The sequence below is a fragment of the Procambarus clarkii genome, chromosome 63 (assembly GCF_040958095.1).
Source record: "Procambarus clarkii isolate CNS0578487 chromosome 63, FALCON_Pclarkii_2.0, whole genome shotgun sequence".
NCBI classification, from domain to species: domain Eukaryota; kingdom Metazoa; phylum Arthropoda; class Malacostraca; order Decapoda; family Cambaridae; genus Procambarus; species Procambarus clarkii.
This window is the reverse complement of record NC_091212.1, coordinates 25262066-25283181: the sequence shown is the minus strand read 5'-3', so window position 1 is coordinate 25283181 and position 21116 is coordinate 25262066. Positions and strand designations below refer to the sequence as shown.

The 21116-nt window shown below is 43.7% G+C and overlaps 2 protein-coding genes across 3 annotated transcripts in view; one reads left to right on the top strand and one right to left on the bottom strand.

Annotated features, from left to right (window-relative positions):
• The window catches only part of LOC123769457 (protein O-linked-mannose beta-1,2-N-acetylglucosaminyltransferase 1), a 234757-nt gene that overhangs the window by 119480 nt on the left and 94161 nt on the right, over positions 1-21116 (bottom strand). The window lies entirely within an intron of this gene.
• LOC138354559 (uncharacterized) lies at positions 374-19639 on the top strand. Its single transcript, XM_069308925.1, has 2 exons — positions 374-466; positions 19073-19639. The coding sequence occupies exons 1-2, from the start codon at positions 374-376 to the stop codon at positions 19637-19639; spliced, it is 660 nt and encodes a 219-aa protein (XP_069165026.1).

Here is a 21116-nt window from a genome sequence, read left to right as displayed (position 1 = left end):
AGCTAGAAAGGCGGGATCCAAGAGTCAATGCTCGATCCTGCAAGCACATATAGGTGAGTACATATAAGTGAGTACACACACACACACATACACACACACACACACACACACACACACACACACACACACACACACACACACACACACCAATCCCAAGTTCTTTCCCAAGAGGCAGACAAGAGGAGCTCCAGCATATTTCAACAATCCTAAGTATTGTAATTCAGGATGATGATAGTGAGTGGTGTCCCAGAGTACATAAAGGTATAGTGCTTTTGAAAAATAGGTGAGATAACAGGAATATGCCAAGGGAAGTGAAAAATTGGATGAGAAAAAGTTGCCCCTAGTGTTTCCAGTGTGGGGAACAACATTCAAGATGGCCGCCGACAAGAGGAAATACAAAACAGAGTTTGAATTTGTTGGATTCAGTGAAGAAAGCATTGATATAACCAGTCTATACAACAAGTTGGTAAAATTAGATACTATAGTGACCTCTCATGTAGAAATAATTAGTAAATTGAAAGAAAGTAATGACCATTTAAATAGCAAAGTTGTATGTCTTGAGGGAGTAGTGAAAGACTTGTGCACGGATAAGATTCAATTGGAAACAAATTGCAAGGCCATGGAAGAAGAAAATAGACTCTTAAAAATAGCTTTGGAAGAAGTTAAAGTAAATTTAAACATAAGTGACTACAATAGGTTAGATAAGGAATTTCAACAGGAGAAACAGCTTTTGTCAGCACAGATGGAGGAAGTTATACAGGGAATAGAACAGTGCAAGAAAGATATGCAACTCAATTATGCACAAGTGGCCAAGGAGATGGAAAAAATAGAAGAAGCAGTTAAGGAAGTCAAACACTGCAGCAACCAAGATAAAACAAACATTAGGCTGGAAGTGAGAAAAGAATTGGCATCTAACCCGAAGTTGGTGCTAAACACAGTTGATCGGAGTAAGTCCCTGATCATTTTTGGCTGCAAAGAAAAGGAGATAACATCTAGGTCAGAAAGAGCCGTAGAAGAAGCAAAAGTAGTAGATAAAATTGTTGGCCTCGTGGAAGGTCTTACAACCATAGAGAATGTGTGCGACTACAGGAGAATAGGCAGATATGTGAAAGGGAAATATTGACCTTTGAGGATCACCCTAAATGGTGCCAAACAGATGGAAGAAGTACTAAGGAATGCTAGAAAATTACAAAGTGATGAGGATGGGAAAGTGTGGTCGTTAAGACGAGATCTTTCAAAAGAAGATAGAGAGAAGCTGAAACTGAACCTCGCCGAGGCAAAACATTTAAATGAGAGCAGGAATGAAGAACAAATCAATTCTTTTTTTCTACAAAGTGATAGGGGTAGGCAGACCAGTAAAGTGGTCCATAAAGGCAAACCAACAAAATCATTAGAGAGAGGGGGGAGTGAAAAATAAGAAGAGGGGGAACAAGTTCCTGAAGATTGCATACACCAACATAGATGGAGTAAGATCGAAGATACTGGAGTTAAGTGATGCAGACACCAGACAGCTGCAGACACCAGACATTGTTGCACTCACGGAGACAAAAGATTGAAATTGAAATTGAAATAAGTTTATTGAGGTAAAATACACACAAAGGGATGAGGTAGCTCAAGCTATTCTCACCCCATTCAGTACAACGTGTTAATATATACATAGACACACATCACAAATAAACATCTTACCAAACATTCTGAGAGGTAAACATATACATTTCCTCCTTCACAAGGAGTATGTTATCAGACGTACACACAAATACTTTTATGACCTAGAACTTGAAGATGTTATTTTAAATGAAGTCATATTCCCAAGGGGCTACTCAATTTGGAGACAGGACAGAAAAATTAGGAAAGGCGGTGGCGTTGCTGTGCTGGTGAAAGAACAGCTAAAGGTGAACGAAATAGTGACTGCCAATCCACAAGAAGTTGACATAATAGCACTAGAAATCTGCCATGAGGATGATAAACTAATGATCATAAATGCATACAGTCCACCGCTAAGCAGCACATGGTCAAAGGAGGAGCTAAATAGTAAAAGAGAAGGTCTTATAACAATAATGAGAGAGATCATAGCGAGAGCGGATAACGATAGTTCACGACTGTTGATAGTCGGCGACTTCAACTTGAAAGCCATAGACTGGGAAGCATATGAAGCTAAAACAGAAGATTTCTGGACCTGTAAATTTGTAGACCTCATCCTGGAAACATTCTTGTATCGACATGTTAAACAAGTTACGAGGATGAGGGAAGGGGACGTTCCCTCCATGCTAGATTCGATATTTACCAGGAAGGAGGAAGAAATATTTGACATTCAGTACCTTCCTCCCTTGGGTAAAAGTGACCATGTCTTTTTGGGAATAAAGTATGCAATGCGTTATAATCTGGAAGAAAATATGAAGGTTGGTGCAATTGAAAAACCTGACTTTAGGAGAGGACATTATGGCAACCTTAGAAAATTTTTTAGTGAGTATAATTGGACAGACTTGTTGCTAGGCAAGGAAGTGAATGAGATGTATGTCAAGTTTTGTGAAATATATGATGAAGGCACAAAAAAATTTATACCAAACAGAGAAGCAGAACTAGGAAACAGGATTGGTTCAACAGGAAGTGCGAGTGGGCCAGAGACCAAAAGACACAAAAATGGAATCAATACAGGAAGAGGCCAAACCCCCAAACATACCAGCGATACAAAGATGCGAGAAACAACTACACGGCAGTGAGGAGAGAGGCAGAAAGAAATTTTGAAAAAGGTATTGCAGACAAATGTAAAACAGAACCAGGTCTATTCTATACATTCATAAACAACAAATTGCAGGTAAAGGATGATATACAGAGGTTGAAAATGGGAAATAGATTCACGGAAAAGGAAAAGGAAAAGGAAATGTATGAAACATTAAACGAAAAGTTCCAAAGTGTGTTTGTACAAAATGAAACCTTCAAGGAACCAGATCCAATAAGAATTCCAGAGAACAACATAGAGCACATAGAGGTGTCTAGAGACGAAGTGGAAAAAATGCTCAAGGAGCTAAATAAGAACAAGGCAGTTGGTCCAGATGGAGTTTCACCATGGGTTCTGAGAGAATGTGCACCTGAGCTCAGCATTCCTCTTCAACTGATTTTTCAGGCATCCCTGTTTGCAGGAGTTGTAGCTGATGTGTGGAAAAAGGCTAACATAGTTCCAATTTACAAAAGTGGAAGCAGGGAAGTCCCCCTTAATTATAGACCTGTATCATTGACAATTGTAATAGTCAAAATATTGGAAAAAATAATTAAAATTAAATGGGTAGAACACTTGGAGAGAAATGATATAATATCAGACAGACAGTATGGTTTTCGATCTGGAAGATCCTGTGTATCGAATTTACTCAGTTTCTATGATCGAGCAACAGAGATATTACAGGAAAGAGATGGTTGGGTTGACTGCATCTATCTGGGCCTAAAAAAGGCTTTTGACAGAGTTCCACATAAGAGGTTGTTCTGGAAACTGGAAAATATTGGAGGGGTGACAGGTAAGCTTCTAACATGGATGAAAAATTTTCTGACTGAAAGAAATATGAGGGCAGTGATCAGAGGCAATGTATCGGACTGGAGAAATGTCACAAGTGGAGTACCACAGGGTTCAGTTCTTGCACCAGTGATGTTTATTGTCTACATAAATGATCTACCAGTTGGTATACAGAATTATATGAACATGTTTGTTGATGATGCTAAGATAATAGGAAGGATAAGAAATTTAGATGATTGTCATGCCCTTCAAGAAGACCTGGACAAAATAAGTAAATGGAGCACCACTTGGCAAATGGAATTTAATGTTAATAAATGCCATGTTATGGAATGTGGAATAGGAGAACATAGACCTCACACAACCTATATATTATGTGAGAAATCTTTAATGAATTCTGATAAAGAAAGAGATCTAGGGGTGGTTCTAGATAGAAAACTATCACCTGAGGACCACATAAAGAATATTGTGCGAGGAGCCTATGCCACGCTTTCTAACTTCAGAATTGCTTTTAAATACATGGATGGCGATATACTAAAGAAATTGTTCACAACTTTTGTTAGGAAAAAGCTAGAATGTGCAGCTGTTGTGTGGTGCCCATATCTTAAGAAGCACATCAACAAACTGGAAAAGGTGCAAAGACATGCTACTAAGTGGCTCCCAGAACTGAAGGGCAAGAGCTACGAGGAGAGGTTAGAGGCATTAAATATGCCAAAACTAGAAGACAGAAGAAATAGAGGTGATATGATCACTACATACAAAATAGTAACAGGAATTGATAAAATCGATAGGGAAGATTCCCTGAGACCTGGAACTTTAAGAACAAGAGGTCATAGATTTAAACTAGCTAAACACAGATGCCGAAGAAATATAAGAAAATTCACTTTCGCAAACAGAGTGGTAGACGGTTGGAACAAGTTAGGTGAGAAGGTGGTGGAGGCCAAGACCGTCAGTAGTTTCAAAGCATTATATGACAAAGAGTGCTGGGAAGACGGGACACCACAAGTGTAGCTCTCATCCTGTAACTACACTTAGGTAATTACTTAGGTAATTACGCACACACACACACACACACACACACACACACACACACACACAGACGTTAGAAGGAACTTTTTCAGTGTCAGAGTAGTTAACGGATGGAATGCATTAGGCAGTGATGTGGTGGAGGCTGACTCCATACACAGTTTTAAATGTAGATATGATAGAGCCCAGTAGGCTCAGGAATCTGTACAACAGTTGATTGACAGTTGAGAGGCGGGACCAAAGAGCCAAAGCTCAACCCCCGTAAGCACAAATAGGTGAGTACACACACACACACACACACACACATCCCTACAATCCCTACAATCCCAGAGGGGAGTGGGGAACCCTCCTCAAACAGTGCATTAGCCACAGGGAGTGCGGCACCACCCCCTCATTCCACCCAACAGACATCCTACCTGCCCCAACCCCTGTCAGCCCCCCACTAAGTACCCACCTAAGGCACCCTCCCCCCCCACCCCTCTCCTCCCACTCCCCCCCCTCCTCCCACTCCCCCCTCCCCCAGGACCTCCCTTCTCCCCCATCCCCCAAGCCCTCCCTTCTCCCACATGCCCTTCCGTCCCTCCCACCCACAAGCCCTCCATTCTCCCCCACCCCCCTAAGCTCCCCACTCTCCCCCACCCCACCTAAGCCTTCCCCTCTCCACCACTCCCCAAAACCCTCCCCTCTTCCTCAACCACCTCAGCCTTCCCTTTCCCCCCACGCCCCCCCAAACCCCCCTTTCTCCCCCATCCCCCCACCCCCCCAACCCTCCCCCTCTCACCCACCCCCAACCCTACCCCCCTCACCCACTCCCCCTACCTTCCCCCTCCCCCCCCCTCACCCACTCCCCCTACCCTCCCCCTCCCCCCCTCACCCACTCCCCCTACCCTCCCCCTCCCCCCTACCCCCCCAAGCCCTTCCTCCTCCACCAGTCTCCCCATACCAGATCCTCCCAGCTCCCGGTCACCCCAGACTCCACAGGTCCTCCCCAGAGGAGAAGCAGAAGAGAGTTAGTTTCAGGGCAATGTACTCGAACATAGATGGGATCACAAGTAAGGCAAGTGAACTAAGGGAAAGAGCACAAGAAGTGAACCCAGATGTAATTGGACTCACTGAAACAAAACTCTCTGGAATCATAACGAATGCCGTGTTTCCCCAGGAGTACACAATAATAAGGAAAGAGAGGGAAGGTAGGGGAGGAGGAGGAGTGGCCCTACTTATGAGAAAGGAATGGAGTTTTAAGGAGATGGGTATCCCGGGCTGTGAGGGTTTCAGAGACTACATAGCAGGCACCATGACAATGGGAGGACCAAGGATAGTAGTAGCAGTAATATATAATCCTCCACCAAATGACAGAAGACCCAGTCAAGAGTACGAAAGCAACAACATTGCAGTTAACACTAAAATTGAGAGGGCAGCCTCTTCTGCCTGTAGAAATAGATCCCACCTGCTCATCATGGGGGACTTCAATCACGGCAGGATTGATTGGGAGAACAAGGAACCGCATGGAGGCGAGGATACGTGGGGAGCCAAACTACTGGAGGTGGCGACTAGAAACTTCTTAACCCAGCATGTCAGTGAACCCACAAGGATGAGAGGAAATGACGAACCAGCGAGACTCGACCTGGTTTTCACCCTGAACGACTCTGACATAAGAGAAATCAGTTTTGAGGACCCATAGGAATGAGCGACCACAGTGTATTGGTGTTTGAGTACCTGATTGAAGAAGGGTTATTGAACTCGAGGAGGGATACCGAAACCAAAAGGTTAGCATACCGAAAGGGAAACTATGAGGAGATAAGAAAATGCCTAGCAGATATAGCATGGGAAACAGAGCTCAGGGAAAAGACGGCCCAAGATATGATGGAATACATCACGCAAAAATGCAAGGATGCAGCAAACAAGTTTGTCCCAGTCCAAAAGGAAAATAGTGAAATGAAGATGAGAAACCCATGGTTTAATCAGAGATGTAGGCTAGCTAAGCAGCAAAGTAAAAGGGCATGGAGAAACTATAGGAATAACAGGACACTGGAGAGCAGAGAAAGATACCAGAATGCCAGGAATGAATATGTTAGGATGAGAAGAGAGGCAGAAAGACAATACGAAAATGACATCGCAAGCAAGGCAAAGACTCAGCCTAAATTGCTGCATAGCCACATCAGGAGAAAAACAACAGTAAAGGAACAGGTTATGAAATTAAGGTTAGGGGCAGAAGGATTCACTACAAACGACAAGGAAGTGTATGAGGAACTGAATAAGAAATTCCAAGAGGTCTTCACCTTAGAGCAAGGAGAAATCCCAGAGATAAGAGAGGGAATAGCTAACCAGGAACCACTGGAAGAGTTTGAGATTACCAGCAGGAGAGTAAGGAAGTGTTTACTAGAATTGGATGTGACAAAGGCTATAGGCCAGGATGGAATCTCCCCTTGGATACTAAAGGAAGGAGCAGAAGAACTGTGCCTCCCGCTCTCCATGGTGTATAACAAATCACTGGCAACAGGGGAACTGCCAGAAATTTGGAAAGCAGCTAACGTAGTCCCGATATACAAGAAAGGGGATAGACAGGAGGCACTGAATTACAGACCAGTGTCCCTAACCTGCATACCATGCAAGATGATGGAGAAGATTGTGCGAAGAAAGCTAGTGGAGCACCTGGAGCGAAAGAACTTTGTAACACAGCATCAACATGGATTCAGGGATGGCAGGTCCTCCCTCACAGGGTTACTTGAATTCTACGACCAGGCAACAAAAATAAGGCAAGAAAGAGAAGGGTGGGCAGACTGCATATTTTTGGATTGTCAGAAAGCCTTTGACACAGTGCCACACAAGAGGCTATTGAAAAAACTGGAGATGCAGGCTGGAGTGAAAGGGAAGGTACTCCGTTGGATACAGGAGTACCTAAGTAACAGGAAACAACGAGTCAGTGTGAGGGGTGAGGTCTCAGATTGGCGAGACGTTACGAGTGGAGTACCGCAGGGGTCAGTCCTTGGACCTATACTGTTTCTGATATATGTAAATGATCTTCCAGAGGGTATAGAATCGTTTCTCTCAATGTTTGCCGATGATGCAAAAATTATGAGGAGGATTGAAACTGAGGACGATAGTAGGAGGCTACAAGATGACCTAGACAGACTGAGTGAATGGTCCAACAAATGGCTGTTGAAGTTCAACCCGAGTAAATGCAAAGTAATGAAACTAGGTGGTGGAAATAGGAGGCCAAACACAGGATACAGAATAGGAGATGAAGTACTTAATGAAACGAACAGAGAGAAAGATCTAGGAGTTGATATCACACCAAACCTGTCTCCTGAAGCCCACATAAAAAGAATAACGTCTGCGGCATATGCGAGGCTGGCTAACATCAGAACAGCCTTCAGGAACCTGTGTAAGGAATCATTCAGAATCTTGTACACCACATATGTAAGACCAATCCTGGAGTATGCGGCCCCAGCATGGAGCCCGTACCTTGTCAAGCACAAGACGAAGCTGGAAAAAGTCCAAAGGTATGCCACTAGACTAGTCCCAGAACTAAGAAGCATGAGTTACGAGGAAAGGCTGCGGGAAATGCACCTTACGACACTGGAAGACAGAAGAGTAAGGGGAGACATGATCACAACCTACAAAATCCTCAGAGGAATCGACCGGGTAAACAAGGATAAACTATTCAACACTGGTGGGACGGGAACAAGGGGACACAGGTGGAAACTGAGTACCCACATGAGCCACAGAGACGTTAGAAGGAACTTTTTCAGTGCTAGAGTAGTTAACGGATGGAATGCATTAGGCAGTGATGTGGTGGAGGCTGACTCCATACACAGTTTTAAATGTAGATATGATAGAGCCCAGTATGCTCAGGAATCTGTACACCAGTTGATTGACAGTTGAGAGGCGGGACCAAAGAGCCAAAGCTCAACCGCCGCAAGCACAAATAGGTGAGTACACACACACACACACACACACACACACACACACACACACACACACACTGTGTTTGAACTTGGGCCGTTGTACTGTTGTTTGAATATCTAGTTGAAGAAGGGTTAATGTACTCAAGGAAGGGACCAGAAAGCAAGAGGCCGGCATTCCGGAAGGGAAACTATGAGGAGATGAGAAAATTCCTAACTGAAATAGTTTGGGAAACAGAGCTCAGAGGAAAGACGGTTCAAGACATGATGGACTACATCACACAGAAGTGTAAGGAGGCAGCAGACAAGTACGTCCCAGTCCAAAAGGAAAAAAATAAAATGGAGATAAGAAACCCATGGTTTAATCAGAGTTGCAAGCTAGCAAAGCAGCTAAGTAAAAGGACGTGGAGAAACTAAAGAAACAAGAGAACACTAGAGAGCAGAAAAAGATACCAGAGCGCCAAGAATGAATATGTCAGGAGAAGAGAGGTAGAGAAGCAATATGAAAATGACATAGCGAGCAAGGCAAAGACTCAACCCAAACTGCTGCATAGCCACATCAGGAGGAAAACAACAGTGAAGGAACAGGTAATGAAACTGAGGATAGGGGTAGAAAGATTCACTTCAAACGACAAGGAAGTGTGCAAGGAACTCAATAAGAAATTCCAGGAAGTCTTCACTTCAGAGCAAGGAGAAGTCCCAGAGATAAGGGAGGGAACATCAAACCAGACACCACTAGAGGAGTTTGTGATTACCAGTGAGGAGGTGAGGAAGCATCTGCTAAAGGTGGACGTGACAAAGGCTATAGGCCCAGATGGAATCTCACCATGGATTCTAAGGGAAGGAGCAGAAGCTCTGTGCCTGCCACTCTCCATGGTGTGCAACAAGTCACTGGTAACAGGTGAACTGCCAAAAATTTGGAAGACGGCCAATGTAGTCCCAATATACACGAATGGTGATAGGCAGGAGGCACTGAACTACAGGCCAGTGTCCCTAACTTGCATTCCATGCAAGATGATGGAGAAGATTGTTCGAAAAAAGCTAGTGGAACATCTGGAGCAAAAGAACTTTGTAACACAACATCAACATGGGTTCAGAGATGGCAAATCATGCCTAACAGGATTAACTGAGTTCTATGACCAGGCAACAAAAATCAGGCAAGAGAGAGAGAGGGCTGGGCAGACTGCATATTCCTGGACTGCCAGAAAGCTTTTGACACAGTACCACATAAGAGTCTAGTGCACAAGCTGGAGATGCAGGCAGGAGTGAAAGGGAAGATACTCCACTGGATAAGAGAGTATCTAAGCAACAGGACACAGCGAGTCACCGTGAGGGGTGAGGTCTCGGAGTGGCGGGGAGTCACCAGTGGAGTCCCACAGGGATCAGTCCTTGGACCTATACTGTTTCTGATATACGTAAATGATCTCCCAGAAGGAATTGACTCGTTCCTCTCGATGTTTGCTGATGATGCAAAAATTATGAGGAGGATCAAGACAGAGGAGGATATAATGAGGCTACAAGATGACCTAGACAAACTGAAGGAATGGTCCGGCAAAGGCCTACTAAAGTTCAACCCAAGTAAATGTAAGGTAATGAAACTAGGAGGAGGAACAAGGAGGCCAGTCACTGGATACCGAATGGGAGATGAAGTTTTTCACGAAACGGACAGAGAGAAAAATCTAAGAGTTGATATCACGCCAAACCTGTCTCCCGAAGCCCACATCAAAGGAATAACATCAGCGGCCTATGCGAGGCTGGCTAACATCAGAACTGCTTTCAGAAACCTGTGTAAGGAATCCTTCAGAACCTTGTATACCACATATGTAAGACCAATCCTGGAGTATGCAGCCACCAGCATGGAGCCCGCATCTAGTCAAGCACAAGACGTAGCTGGAAAAAGTTCAGAGGTATGCCACTAGGCTAGTCCCAGAACTAAGAGGCATGAGTTATGAGGAGAGACTACGTGAACTGCACCTCACGTCTCTTGAAGACAGAAGAGCAAGGGGAGATATGATCACCACATACAAAATTCTCAGGGGAATTGACAGGGTAGACAAGGAAGGATTAATTAACACGGGTGGTACACGCACAAGAGAACACATGTGGAAGCTGAGTATAACTTTTTCAGCGTCAGAGTAGTTAATAAATGGAATGCACTAGGGAGTGATGTGGTGGAGGCTGACTCCATACACAGTTTCAAATGTAGATATGACAGAGCCCAGTAGGCTCAGGAATCTGTACATCAGTTGATTGACGGTTGAGAGGTGGGACCAAAGAGCCAAAGGTCAACCCCTGCAACCACAACTAGGTGAGTACACACACACACACACACACACACACACACACACACACACACACACACACACCATACCTAGTTAAACACAAGACAAAGTTAAAGAAGATTCAGCGGTATGCCACCAGACTCGTCTCGGAACTGAGAGGAATGAGCTACGAGGAATGGCTAAAGGAGCTGAACCTCACTTCCATGGAAAACAGAAGAGTAAAGGGAGACATGATAAGCACCTACAAAATTCTCAGGGGAATTGACAGGATGGACAAAGACAAAATCTTCAGCACGGGTGGAACACGAGCAAGGTGACACAGGTGGAAACTTAGTACCCAGATAAATCACAGAGGCGTTAGAAAGAATTTTTTCAGTGTCAGAGTAGTTAATAAATGGAATGCATTAAGAAGTGATGTGGTGGAGGCTGACACCATACACAGTTTCAAATATAAGTATGATCGAACTCAGTAAGCTCAGGAACCTGTACACCAGTTGATTGACGGTTGAGAGGCGGGACCAAAGAGACAAAGCTCAACCCCCGCAAGCACAACTAGGTGAGTACACACACACATACAGATATGACAGGGAAATAAGACAGTAATCATTGATTTAAACAATCCACGGCAAGAAAGGCGGGCTCCAAGAGCTAATGGTTGAAGCTGCAGGCACAAATAGATGACCACAAATAGATGAGTATACTCACACACATTATATATTTCTGGTGAAATTTGACTGCATTGCAAGTGTTGTTGATCTTATAGTGTAGCTTTCTATGCTTCTATTTTTAATGTTGGTATTAAGAAGATCACTCAAGTTACCAAAATTAATGGTAAAGAAACTCTAGTAATTATTAATGGATTGATTTTCTACAACGTTTCGTTCCACTGTGGAACATCTTCAGGTAAAGAATGAAATTACGAGTGCAATTTTTGAGTTAAATGCACATGTGGAAAGGTGAAGTTGTGTCGGGTGAGGTGAAGGGTCGAAGAAATACAGATGCAATCACACTTCAGGGAAGGAATATGGGAATAATGGGGAACGAAGCCACTCTAACTTTGAGTAAAGTGATGGGCGGAGAGAACTCAGTAGAGATGTAGTTATCCGGTGTTGTTTGGTTAGTTCTGGATCTGTACCTTTGCCTACACTCAGATCCAGACCTCACCAAACACCACCGGATAACGACGATGTCTCTACTGAGTTCTCCCGTCGACCACTTCACCCAGAGTTAGATGGGCTTCGTTCTCCATTATTCCCATATTCCTTACCTGAAGTTTGATTGAATCTGTATTTCTTCGACCCTTTACCTCACCCCACACAACTTCTTATAAATATATCCCTCTTCTTTTCTCATCTCTCTTACTCGAACTCTCCCTCTCTCCTGTCACCTTCTCCCACCCTCTCCACCTTCTCCCTCTCCTTTTCTAACCCCCTCTCTAATTTCCTTCCTCTCCTTTTCCCTAACTTAAGTGTGGCTCTGGGGCCAACCTCAACTGGGCTATGACACCCCCATACTCGTCAGGTTTCATCTTGGAAATTTGGGTGAGGCTATTCCTAAGCCTTTGGCCTAGAACCTCGGACAGGCAGACATTCTATTTTATAGAGATATAAACATACATACAATACGTACATGTTTGTAAAAAGAAATAAATACGTATTCAGAAATGTTAGAATAGATGCACATAACTGCAGTAAAACACAGGTTATCCAGTTGCCGTTGTGGTGTCAAAATGACCTGGAATTATCTCTAATTCCCGTGTAACCGCCCACTCAAGCGCTTCGTGGCTACTCTGACATAATGCCACAAATAAATATCTGGAATTCCTCTTTAAATAGAGCCAGAAGAGTCATATTTCACGTTCTTGCGCTTGATGATCCTTTTAAACTTTCTGCTCTTCCAGAAATAGCAATGGATATCAGGTGTAATAACGCTAAGAAATATCCATTCAAAGCTGTACCGATTAAAAGACCCATTAAACATCAATATATCAAACTATAAATTAAGCATAAATCTATATAAGCCTGAGATTACTCTAAAATTACATTTAAACAAAGAAATAAAAGTATGAGAATTACTTCAGTGTATCAAGTGCACTTCATAAAGTGCTCAAATCTAGCTTGTAATCTTCAGGTAATAATCCAACTGTGATATACAAACTCTGAGAAAGTCTATGACAAAGTTAAGAGGCGAAGGGCAAGGAGTTGGTAGAGTCTTGGTAAAAAGAAAGTGAGGGTTATACCACAGAGCACAAAGTGAGGTTATTATTTAGGAAGTAGAGCGTGAGTAAGAGTAAATGAGTGATAATTTGATGTAATTGTAGGCTCAATCCAAGGTTATCAATGTCCTCCATTGTTGTTCTGTGTCTTTATATCTATACTATAGCATGTCTGTTTATCCAGGATTGTAGCCCAGACGCTTAGGACTAGCCACACAAAACCTTCCAGGATGACTGGTGAGTGGAGGGGGACGGTCATACAAGCGAGGTGATGTCGTATGTCAACGTCCCTCTCATACACAGACCCAGATGGAAGTACATCGAGAATGGACGGCGATGAGGACAGTCTGTAGTGATGGTGGTTACCGTAATGATGGTCGTGTATAGTGAAGACAGTTACAGTGATGATGGTCGTGTGTAGTGAAAATGGTCACAGTAATGGGGCTGTGTTCCATCTTTTTGTTGATGGTTACAGTGATAAAGTTCGCGTGTAGTGAAGATATTTTCCGCCCGAGTAATGCCGGGTACCCAAGGTGTGTTGTAACGGCTAGTCATGTTGGCCTTTTACATGACTAGCCGTTACACAAATTCCCTCTCTTCCTCTTACCATTCTCCCCTCCTTCTCCCTCTTCCTCCCTCGCTTTCCCTTCTTCCATCACATCTCCTTCCCTTCCCTACATGCCCTGTCCACTTATGGATATGGCGAAGGCAGTTTATTACCGTTCCAATTTACATTATCCAGTCACAGGTTTTTTCTCGTGGCTCTCGGTTGGGGCATATAGGCTAGATACCCAGCTTTCCTGAGAACAACTTGCCGCTTGGATTTAAAACTTCCCATTTGCTGAAACTGCCAGGGACTATGCCTAGTTCAAATTGCTTGGATATAGGCCTACAGAGGGGTAGAATTTCCTAGAGTAGGAGAGCCTGAGAGACGTGGAGCCAGGACTCCACCTTGAAGCATGCGAAACAAAAGTATAGTCTGTGTGATCTTGGTAGTGCTTGAGAGAGGGTAATTTGGGTAATTATATGGACCGGAATAAAGGTTTTTGTCTGTTACAGTTCCCTGTACAATTTGTGGTCCATTACCATGCCTCTACTCATAAGATGTCACGAGCTTAGGGATTAATTTATTTTTGCATTATTAAATAAAGTTTTATTAATTATTCTCCTGTGTATTTTATATATTTCCCTTAATTAATTTTGAGACTTTGATCTTAAATTGCTTTGGACATCACTGTGATCTCATGACCATTTTTTTGAGTAAATATATTCCCCCTTGTAATTCATGAAAATAACTGCAAAGGGAATTCCATTCATCCAGTGAGTATTGAAAGATTAAATTTCCAAAGCACTCAGTATTAGTTGACTGGTCTCCTCCCGAGGCAATTAGCCTACTTATCAAAGTTCTAGAAAGAGTGGTGGCGGCATTATTTGTTAATGAGTAACCTGACCTTCCACCTGGGCTGTAAGAATTGCCAAGATATCTTTAACACCTTGGTCATTTCTCTCCCTTCCTTTGATAACTGGTTTGAGCATTTTCTGCTGTGAGGGTTGGACTCTTCCCAGTTCTTGGGGTTTTACCTTTTACAATTATTACAGCACACAGAGTTACAATTAAGTTATATCAACCATTTCAACGAGTTATTCATGTTCAGTGCTTTATTGCAGTTGTGTTACAATGGTAGCACCAGTGTTTGTTTCTCACGTCACAGTGTGCTACACACAGAAATCACAATAGAGTGATGCATCAAATGAACAAATTCACAAGGGCCGTGATGAGGGTTCGAACATACGTCCGAGAGGATCCCAGACGCACCTTAATTGTTAAAAAAAAATGCAACCGGAAGTGGTACTGCCCTCACACGGATCCTGTAGTCTCTCCGAGACACAAGTATCCATGGCGGTATTCCATCCAGGTCTATATCTTTTGTCACATCCAACTGTAACAAAAGCTTCTTACATCTCCACTGGTAATCTAAAATTCCTCTAGTGGTGCCTGGTTAATTATTTCTTCTCTTATCTCTGGAACTTCTCCTTGCTCTAATGTGAAGACTTCCTGGAATTTCATATTCAGTTTCTCGCAAACTTCTTTGTCGTTTGTAGTGAATCTTTCTGCCCCTATCCTCAGTTTCATCATCTGTTCCTTCACTGTTTTCTTTCTCCTGATGTGGCTGTGCAGCAATTTGGGTTGGGTCTTAGCCTTGCTTGCTATGTCGTTTTCATATTGCCCTTCTGCCTCTCTTCTCACCCTGACGTATTCATTCCTTTCTCTCTGGTAACCTTCTCTGCTCTCAAGTGTCATGTTATTTCTATAGTTTCTCCATGCCCTTTTACTTCGTTGCTTAGCTAGCTTACATCTCTGATTAAACCATGGGTTTCTCATCTGCATTTCATTTTTTACCTTTTGGGCCGGGATAAACTTTTCTGCTGCCTCCTTGCACTTCTGCTTGATGTATTCCATCATGTCTTGGGCCGTCTTTCACCTTAGCTCTGATTCCCATGTTATATCAATTAGCAACTTTCTTATCTCCTCGTAATTTTCCTTATGGAATACTAGCCTTTTGATTTCAGTTCCCTTTTCGAGTACTTGAGCCCTTCTTCGACCAGATACTCAAACGTCAGTACACTGTGATCGTACAGTACTGTACAGTACGTACAGCACACTGTGATCGCTCATTCCTACTAGAGCCTCGAAGTCAATTTCCCTTATGTTGGAGTCATTCAGAGTGAAGACTAGGTCGAGTCTCGCTGGTTCATCGTTTCCCCTCATCCTAGTGGGTTCCCTGACATGTTGGCTTAGAAAGTTTCTTGTCGCCACCTCCACTAGTTTGGCTCTCCATGTATCCTCTCCTCCGTGCGGTTCCTTGTTCTCCTAGTCTATCCTTCTGGGATTAAAGTCCCCCCATGATGAGCAGATGAGATCAATTTCTACAGGCAGCAGCCGCTGCCCTCTCAATTATGTTATTAAGTATCATGTTGTTTCTGTCATATTCTTGCCTGGGTCTTCTGTCATTTGGTGGAGGGTTATATATCACTGCTACTACTACTCTTGGTCCTTCCATTGTCATGGTGCCTGTTATGTAGTCTCTAAACCCTTCACAGCCTGGGATAATCATCTCCTTGAAACTCCATTCCTTTCTCATGAGAAGGGCCACTCTGCCTCCCCCCCTACCCTTCCTCTCTTTCTTTAATACAGTGTAACCTGGGGGAACACCGCATTTGTTATGATTCCTGACAGTTTTGTTTCTGTGATTCCAATTACATCTGGGTTTACTTCTTGTGCTCTTTCCCTAAGTTCACTCGCCTTGCTTGTAATCCCATCTATGTGTACATCACCTTGAAGCTGACTCTTTTCTGTCCATCCACAGTTTCCTACTGGGGTGTGTGTGTGTGAGAGTGTGTGTGCATTCACCTATTTTTACTCATCTATTTGTGCTTGAGCTCTGGCTCTTTGTTCCTGCCTCTCAACTGTCAATCAACTGGTTCAACTGGTGAGTGTGTGTTCTCCTAGTTGTATTCACCTAGTTGTGTTTGCAGGGGTTGAGCTTTGCTCTTTTGGCCCGCCTCTCAACTATCAATCAACTGTTTTACTAACTACTTCTTTTTTCCCCACACCACACACACACACACACTCACACACACCCCCAGGAAACAGTCCGTGACAGCTGACTAACCCCCAGGTACCTATTTACTGTTAGGTAAAAGGGGCATTTAGGGTGAAAGAAATTTGCCCATTTGTTTCTGCCTGGTGCAGGAATCGAACCTTTGCCACAGAATTACGTGTCCTGCTCGCTATCCACAAGGCTACAAGGCCCTTGTATGTGTGTGTGCGTGTGTGTGTGTGTGTGTGTGTGTGTGTGTGTGTGTGTGTGTGTGTGTGTGTGTGTGTGTGTGTGTGTGTGTGTCTAGTCACTTGTCCAAAGCTGGAAGCTAGACGCTTGTGGCTAGCTTCACCAAACTTTGCAGGGAGACTGGGGGCCGATAAAGGGGTGGGGATCTGCTCTAATCCCCCTTCTTCATACCAATATAGATTCATCCAGCATATTATTTTCTATACAATTTACAGTTCTGAGCCCCATCTATATAATCTATACACTGTCTCCTGGGGTACCCGGCGGTGATGAAGATGGTTAAAGGGATAAAGACTGTTTATTAAAGACTGTTACAGTGGTGATGGTCATGTCGAGATGATTACAGCGATGAAAATAGTGTAGTGAAGATGATCATAGTGATGACAGTTTGTGTTGAAGATGAATACAATGATGAATTAGTGCAGTGAAGATGATGGTAGTGTGTATTCAAATTGTTACAGTGATGATGGACATGTGAAGAGGCTTACAGCGATGAAGAGTGTATATAGTGAAAAGGATTAGTGTGTGTGGCGAAAATTGTTACAGTGGTGAAGATAGTGAGCAGTTAAGATGGTTGCAGTGATCAGATTGGTGTGTAGTGAAGATGGTTACAGTCAGGAAGGTCGTGAAGTGTAGGTTACAGTCAGGAAGGTCGTGAAGGGTAGGTTACAGTCAGGAAGGTCGTGAAGGGTAGGTTACAGTCAGGAAGGTCGTGAAGGGTAGGTTACAGTCAAGAAGGTCGTGAAGTGTTGGTTACAGTCAGGAAGGTCGTGAAGGGTAGGTTACAGTCAGGAAGGTCGTGAAGTGTAGGTTACAGTCAGGAAGGTCGTGAAGGGTAGGTTACAGTTAGGAAGGTCGTGAAGTGTAGGTTACAGTCAGGAAGGTCGTGAAGGGTAGGTTACAGTCAGGAAGGTCGTGAAGGGTGGGTTACAGTCAGGAAGGTCGTGAAGGGTAGGTTACAGTCAGGAAGGTCGTGAAGGGTAGGTTACAGTCAGGAAGGTCGTGAAGTGTTGGTTACAGTCAGGAAGGTCGTGAAGTGTAGGTTATAGTCAGGAAGGTCGTGAAGGGTAGGTTACAGTCAGGAAGGTCGTGAAGTGTAGGTTATAGTCAGGAAGGTCGTGAAGTGTAGGTTACAGTCAGGAAGGTCGTGAAGTGTAGGTGGTACGAATATTAGTGTTTGGAAGATATGGCTGCACAGTGTATACAAAGTGTCTCTGCCGTATGTGTACAAAGTGTATTGACTAAGCCTCTATTGTGTGTACGAAATGTCTATTGATTTTGAACGGTGACGAATGAGTGTCATAGACAAGCAAGTAGATGAGAGGACTAACCACTACACCACAGGAAGCTGTTGTTGCATATAAATTATCCAATATGATAAATTTAAAAGTTAAAAATATAATGTAGTAATGTGAGTACAAAGAAAAATATTTATTCATTATTTAAAAAACTTAGCGTATCTAAAACTTTCAACAACAACAACAACGTAGAGACGTACACGAAGACGGGACACCATTTAAACGTCAGCTTTTGTAGAAACGTATTTACGGTGTGTTCAGGTTGTTGACACTGCGAATGTATGACGTCACGAAGGTCAGCTTGGTCGGGAGTATAAAAGGCGGCGCCATACAGAGTCAGGCACCATTGCTCGACCAGCGCCACAATAAGCAACATGATGTCAGCCAAGGCGAGTATATGCCAACTGGTTCTCCTTAAATAGCTTTTACTTTTCTTTCCCAAATGTCTTTCAGTTCTTGCACTTCCAGAGTCATTAAGTCTCAAAGATCATTACTTTCTGTCTTCAGTTAACATGTCAAAAGAGGTCTTTCTAACTGCACTTTCTAACATGATCTAGTGATTAAATCATTATTACAGAATAAGCACATTTAATAAAGTCACTAACAAGCAAAGTGTATCAGGAATGTACAGCCAGGGAGAACTTGAGTGTTCTCAAACCAGTTATTTGTTGCTTGGATTCCTTTTGATATCTTGAGAAAGACTGAACATGGTGACATGGTATCAGCAACACTTACTAATGTTATTAAAACTAAGGTTTTCTTCGTCATTGAACAGTATAGCCTAATAGGAACTTTTCGTTCGTTTTGTTTTTATGTTCATAATACCTGGTTTTTGTCTCCTTGATCGACTACTATGAACCATATCTGAGTATTTATCTATACATGCATGTCCACTCTTCATCCCCTCCACCCGCTCCTCCTTCATGTGCACTCATTCTTCTATTTTCTCAAAATATAGTAACACAACTCTAATTTATTTTTCTTGTGACCTAGATCTGCATGGCGGCAGCCATAGTGGCTGTGGTTTGTGCTGAACCCCCACCACCCTACGGGCCTCCTACACCCCCACCCTACGGGCCCCCGACACCCCCACCCTACAGGCCCAAGACACCACCACCCTACAGGCCCCCTACACCCCCATCATACGGGCCCCCAGCTCCAATACGCTACGGGCCAACCCCATCCTACAACGAGCCCGGCATGCCCTTCGACTTCGCCTACGCCGTTAGGGATGACTACTCCGGTAACGACTTCGCGCACGACGAGAAGAGCGACGGGAAACTCACATCTGGCTCCTACAGGGTGCTTCTCCCCGACGGACGCACTCAGATCGTCACCTTCCATGCTGACGACAACGGCTACGTCGCTGACGTCACTTACCAGGGAGATGCCACCTATCCACCCCCATCCTACGGACCATCACCCCCATCCTACGGACCATCACCCCCATCCTACGGACCATCACCCCCATCCTACAGTCCCCCACCACCAACCTATCGTCCAAAACCATCTCCCACCTACGGACCGAAACCACCTCCTACTTATAGCCCTTATGTCTAAGCTGGAGGACTATCACATAACTTATTCAATTACTATACACATGAGTATCCCAATTAACATATGTTTGTACCCAGGCTGGGTAAATTCTAGCTTACACTTAATACATCTTAAATTGCCCGGTACATTTACTGTATTACATGACAACTATGTGTGAGGCCGTAGCCATTAATATTTCAAATTATAATAAATATTTTGCAAATAACGATAAGAATATTTTTAAGATTGTACTTTTGTTAAAATGTTAGCAGAAGTCTATATATACCCTCTGACGATCCTAAGTAATTATCAAAAGAAGGCACCAAGCCTAGGAGACTATGTAGCTGCATCAAATGTGCGGGATATTCAAGAGGCGCTAAATATCACTAAGGATACGAGAGCAAGAATATATACCCCTCAAGGCGACCCTCGCTGAAGCATTTACACTTCTTGACGATCATCCGTATGCGTTAGTGCTTCTTATCAATCCTAGCTGAAACGTATAGAAGCTCGTGCTCCTTTAATTCAGTCCTTGGAACCTCTTGAGTTTATAATAATTATAAATATATTCTTTACTCTTTATTCGCATAGGTTATTATTTTACCTGAATTTACCTTAGGGGGCACTAACCCTCTAGTGGCCTCGAGGAGGACAGGAACCCCGAGGTCTTCCTGAATACTACATATATTCTTGGTCGAAATATATGTAGTAGACATAATAGAGGAAAATTAGATTGGTTAGAAAAGCGGGGTCCAAGAGCTAATAGCTCAATTCTGCAGACAACCCCAATCACTGGGGCTGGACGATAGAGCAACGGTCTAGCTTTATGCAGGTTGGCGTTCAATCCCCGTCCGTCCAAGTGGGTGGGCACCATTCCTTCCCCCATGTCCCTTCCCAAATCCTTATCCTGATCCCTTCCAAGAGCTGTATAGTTGTGTCGGCTTCGCGCTTTACCCTGATAATTCATTTCCCAACCACAGACGTGGCCACACATTTACAATGCTAACCAGCAGACATACATTTTCTTCTGCTCTCCATGGACAGGGTTAGAGATCTGTTGAATTGACGGTCGGTCGGCCGGTCGGCCGAGCGGACAGCACGCTGGACTTGTGATCCTGTGGTCCCGGGTTTGATCCCAGGCGCCGGCGAGAAACAATGGGCAGAGTTTCTATCACCCTATGCCCCTGTTACCTAGCAGTAAAATTGGTACCTGGGTGTTAGTCAGTTGTCACGGGCTGCTTCCTGGGGGTGGAGGCCTGGTCGAGGACCGGGCCGCGGGGACACTAAAGCCCCGAAATCATCTCAAGATAACCTCAAGATAACGGTAGACAAAGATAAACTGATAAGCACGGGTGGGACGCGAACAAGGGGACACAGGTGGAAACTTAGTACTCAAATGAGCCACAGGGACGTTAGAAAAACCTTTTTCAGTATCAGAGAAGTTAACAGATAGAATGCATTAGGCAGTGCACAGTTTCAAATGTAAATATGATAGAGCCCA